Source organism: Fonticula alba (genome assembly GCF_000388065.1).
Source record: "Fonticula alba strain ATCC 38817 unplaced genomic scaffold supercont2.2, whole genome shotgun sequence".
In the NCBI taxonomy this organism is placed as follows: domain Eukaryota; order Rotosphaerida; family Fonticulaceae; genus Fonticula; species Fonticula alba.
In genome coordinates this window covers 3,439,314-3,441,683 of record NW_009242972.1, presented here as the reverse complement: position 1 = coordinate 3,441,683, position 2,370 = coordinate 3,439,314, and the positions used below count along the sequence as shown (strand labels likewise).

General features: G+C 68.7%; 1 protein-coding gene across 1 annotated transcript in view; it reads left to right on the top strand.

The window, feature by feature from the left end:
* The first annotated feature begins 2,107 nt into the window (after positions 1-2,107).
* The window catches only part of H696_01711 (hypothetical protein), a 2,384-nt gene continuing 2,121 nt past the window's right edge, over positions 2,108-2,370 (top strand). Inside the window, exon 1 of the mRNA XM_009495618.1 lies at positions 2,108-2,343. Coding sequence (XP_009493893.1) covers positions 2,166-2,343 — 178 coding nt within the window. The 5' untranslated portion in view covers positions 2,108-2,165. The remainder of the gene's footprint in view (positions 2,344-2,370) is intronic.

The window sequence follows — 2,370 nt, the reverse complement described above, 5'->3', positions numbered from 1 at the left end:
CCCCCGCCTCCTCGGCGCTGCCACCCTGCGCCGAGAGGAGCCCGCGCGAGAAGGTTCCGCCGGGCGCTGGCTCAGCCCCGTAGGCGGACCGGGAGTTCGCCCGGGTGTCGGGCCCCCGCGGGGGGCGTCCCGATCAGCGAATTCGCTTGTTTCACCGAGCCTGCCGCCCGGGTTTCCTTCCGAGAAAGGCCCGTCACCGAGAGACGCCCGTGCACACGCGGCCCCCCCCCCCCCCGCCCCGCCCAGAGAGGGGGGGCCTTGTTGGGGCCGGTGTATCCAGGCCGCCTGTATTCCAGCCCACGCCCTCCGCCCCCCCCCCCCCCGACCTCCCCTGCGACACCTCCGGCCACCGGGGCACTTGCGCACACCATGGCGGCCACGCACCCATGGACACCCGCAGGGGTGCACCCCCACGTACAGACAACGGCCCGCCTGCCCCGGGGCGCCCCCCACGTCCACGCCTACACACGTGCACACGCAGGGCAGCCGCGCACTCGCACCCACACCCACACAAACACGCTCGCAAGCGCGCTCACCGAGGCTTCCCCCTCCCACGGGTGCCCGCAGGGCCGTGTGACTGAGGAAACGGTGCCCCTATTTCCCGCCCCTCCTGGCCGGGAGGCCGTGTCCCGCCGGACCCCGGCTCGGTCGCCAGTCCGGAATGGTCACGGCCACCCCTCCGCCCCACCACTTGCTCTCCCGCGGGCCCGGCTACTCTTGACCCACACCGCGAGGCTGCTCACCGCTTGGCCTTTCCCGCCCTCTCTCTCTCTCTCTCTCTCTCTCTCTCTCTCTCATCCTAGCCTTAGACGGGCCTCCAGCTCCCTGCATGGCGGGGCTCTGGAGCAAGAAAGTGGTCCCCCCCCCGAGAGGCGGAAAAAAGCCCCCCCCCCCCTCCCCCTGGCCGCGCCAAGGGACGCCCTTGACAACGGTGCAACGCCAGAAATGCGCCCCTTGGGCTCCCACTGTCGCGTTGGCACCTCTGGCGAATTCCTCATTTTTGTCTCATTTTCATGGCGACCTTCAGCTTCCAGCGGAGGCGCGGCGGGGCCCCCGAGGAGCGCGACACATGGGTTGGTACTTTCTCGGAGACCGGGCGGAGCGGCGGCAGTCGCCGGCCTTTCGCCAATCTCGCGCACGGGCAGCATCCCGGGGCTCTGGTGGCGGCCGGGGGCTTCCCTTGTTGCCGGGACCGCGGCGGTCCCAGGAGGCGCAGCACGAGCAGGAGCAGCGTCCTGAGGGGCAATTGGCGCAGGGGGGATCTGCGTGGCCGATGCCGGTGGCGAGCTGACCGGCGAATGCCGCAGCGGAGTGCGTGACGGGGGCTACGCAGGGGGGACGCGGGTCGCATCCTCGGCGAGAGGGTGCGCACAGACATCACCTTTCTGGACTTCCGGAGAGGAGCGGCGGAGAAAGGGTAGACCCGCGCGTGTGCGGGAGCGAGAGACAGAGAGAGAGGGAGGGAGGGAGGGAGGGAGGGAGGGAGGGAAGGAGAGGAGAGGGTGGGAAGTGTGTGAGGAGGAGCGGAGATGCGGTTATGTATGGCGGAAAGTGGCTGGGATATCCTGCTGGGACATGAGATCTCTCACGTCGGATATACAGGTCCTTTTATACCCGCCAGATTCCTCCCCCCCCCCCCCCCCCCCCCCCACGACCGAAGCGAGAAACAGCGGCCACTGGCAAGCGATCGTGGGCAAAGCAGCACATCCTTATTAATTGGGCGCTCGCGAAAGCCGCCCATAGCACATGATCATCCACTACGGCCCGCTCACGGCACATTTTGGAGGAGTTGTCCCTTTTTGATCGTGCGCCCCCGTGCTCCTGCGGGGCGGTTCGCGAGATCCCCCTCCCCCCCCGCTGCCCTGACTGACCGTCGCCTTCTGTCCTCCCGCCCCCCCCCCCTCCCCCGCGCCAGCCCTTGCTACCCTCTCGTTCCCTCTTCTCTGTGCCCGAGACACCGAGCCGCTGTCTTGGGCCACCGGAACCCCCCCTCCTCCCGCTCGCGCTCGCGCTCGTGCTCGTGCTCGCGCTCGTGCTCGTGCTCGTGCTCGTGCCTCTGTCCCTGCCCCCCCCCCCGCGTCTGTGCACACACATGTCTGGGGACACCCACCCACCCACCCAGCAAGACACATAGATAGATCGATATTCCCACCCCCACGGAAAGCATGTCCTCACGCATGTCTTTCGCCGCCCGGCCAGTCTCCTCGCAGACGCCCGGCCACGCCGGGACTGCTGGCTTTGTCCCAGCCAGCACGCACACCTGGCGGAGGGTCCTCTTCCGGAAGCAGGCCTTTGCAGATAACCATGTCGGCCCGGCCTTCATGGCTGGCCTCCGTCGGAACAGTGCGACACCACGACCTCGTTCTTCCC